The 2,042-nt window shown below is 60.1% G+C and overlaps 1 protein-coding gene across 2 annotated transcripts in view; it reads right to left on the bottom strand.

The window, feature by feature from the left end:
* Positions 1–442: 442 nt before the first annotated feature.
* CD82 (CD82 molecule) overlaps positions 443–2,042 on the bottom strand; it is a 51,271-nt gene continuing 49,671 nt past the window's right edge. For both annotated transcript variants that reach the window (XM_081798282.1, XM_081798281.1), the window contains 2 exons: positions 1,665–1,748; positions 443–1,358 (listed from right to left, as the gene is read on the bottom strand). In XM_081798282.1, the coding sequence (XP_081654408.1) occupies positions 1,281–1,358; positions 1,665–1,748 (162 nt within the window). In that variant the 3' untranslated portion in view covers positions 443–1,280. The remainder of the gene's footprint in view (positions 1,359–1,664; positions 1,749–2,042) is intronic.

The raw sequence follows: 2,042 nt of genomic DNA on the forward strand, positions 1-2,042 counted from the left end.
TGTCCCTAACGTGTGCCCCCTTACCGCCTCGCTGAAGATAAGGCTGTCTGGCCTGCCCCCCCCCATCTTTCTTGGGGGACCATCTGTACCTACATCTTATCAGGACCTGAGAATCTAAAAGCAACATGATTCAGGAATCACTTGGAGGGCTGCTAAAAAGGCAGATTCTTTGTCCGCAACCCAGATCTGCTGTATCAGAATCCCCGAGGCCTGGAATCTGCATTTTCACCAGCGCTCCCACTGGAGTGAGAGACCCACCAGGCTGGAGAAGCCACAGAATAACTTTGGGCTCCGCCAGGCTCCTAGGCTGGGGCAGCAGCGCCACCTGGTGGGCCCTGCGGAAACACCTCCCGACCATTGCCCTTCCGGCCCCACGTGAGGGTAGTCGGCCTCTTTCCAGTTGGTCTCCAGAGCCAGAAGCAGCATCTCTTAGACAGCAAGCTGGATTGTTACAAATCCTCTTTAATAGTTAGTTGTCAAATCTCAGACATGTTTTACAGAACTGTGCACAGAGCCCCTCCCTACTCCAAGGCACAGATTCACCCACCCATTCCCTAGGGGGCAAAGGACAGACCCACCTAGCTTCTCCCAGGGGAAAGCGTCCTTCCCCTTCCCTGGACAGCTCGGGATCCTGGCGAATGCAGGACCCCCTCTGTGTCGGGGCCCCCAGGGTTCACCCCCGATTCCCTAAGCAGCCCAGAGCCAGTCCAGATTCCCTGGCCCAGAGGGCCCCTCTTCAGCCCGGCTTATGGCATCATCCTCGGTTGATCTGAGCTGGCCTGGGGAAGGCTGCTGCTCCTAATAATGTCAGGTAAAGCCCACCCTCTCCCACTACCTTCAGTGAAAATGTGAAAACCAAAGACATAAGCATTACAGTGGAAAAAAATGTTTACCCACGCAGTGGGCAGTCCCCTGACAGCCCAGGGTGCCTTATCCACCCCCCCCCACCCCCAATGTTGAGTACACTTTTCTCCGCCCCATATACACAGCTCCAAGGCAGGCCGAGACCCAGCCCACCTGCTCAGGGACGCCGTGGGAGCGTTCTCTCTGCGTGGCTAAGAGAATCCCGGCGGGCGATAGCGAAGGAGCCACAGAAGAGCTGGGGCAGAAATGTAGGGAGAGGGGTCCAGGCCGCAGAAAGCTCCCCCGCCCCCCGCCCCCAGCCAGCACAGGACGGGCATGGGGGAGTAAGGTGGGAGGTGAGCCTGGAGCAGAGCCTGGAGACCCTAAGGAGCCCTGAGGCGAGGGGACAGGCAGGGAGGTGGGGGACAGCAGCCGCCTCAGTACTTGGGGACCTTGCTGTAGTCTTCAGAATGGATGTGCCGGCACAAGCAGATGGACAGGAGCATCCCCAGGAGCTGTCGGGGCAGAGGGCAAGAGTCAGAGGGAGGCACGGCCGCCAGGTTCCCCCCGAGGCCCCAGGGCAGCATCTCACTGTCCAGGTCAGCGAGGGTCACAGGGATTGAGCGGGATGAAGCAGATCCCCAACTAAAGCCTCGTCGTGACCAGCCTGTGGCTCCAGTGGCAGAGGGGCCCAGGGAGGGACAGTGGTCAGGCCGGGCCTCAGCCTCCCTGAGGCCATCAGTGGGGCGGGGAAGATCCTGGATGGCAGGGCTGGGGGCGGGGCGGGGGGAAAGCGCTGCTGGAGGGGAAGGGGTTCAGACCTCGATGACAGCGACGCCCACACACACGCCTAGGATGATGCCCACGTTCTCCTGCAGCCAGTCCTGCACCTTCTTCATGCAGCCCTACAAGGGGAGATCGCGGTCACGCCACCCCATGCCATGCTGCCTCACCCCACCATGCAGAATCACCGGGAGGGCCCCCCGCCCCGCCCCGGCCCAGAGGGCCTGCAGAGCGGGGTCTGTGTGTTCCCTGACTGCATAAATTAACGAATATGTTCATGCAGGTACAAATGACAAGCAAACAGATGAGTCAAAGGCAGGAACAGCTAAGTGAAGGAAGGGAGTGGAGCGGAAAGGAGGGAGGGAGGGTGAAGGAGGGAAAGAAAAAAGGGAGGGAGGAAGGAAGGGAGGAGGGAG

Source organism: Leptonychotes weddellii, chromosome 11 (assembly GCF_054177405.1).
Source record: "Leptonychotes weddellii isolate Sample4059 chromosome 11, ASM5417740v2, whole genome shotgun sequence".
NCBI lineage: Eukaryota > Metazoa > Chordata > Mammalia > Carnivora > Phocidae > Leptonychotes > Leptonychotes weddellii.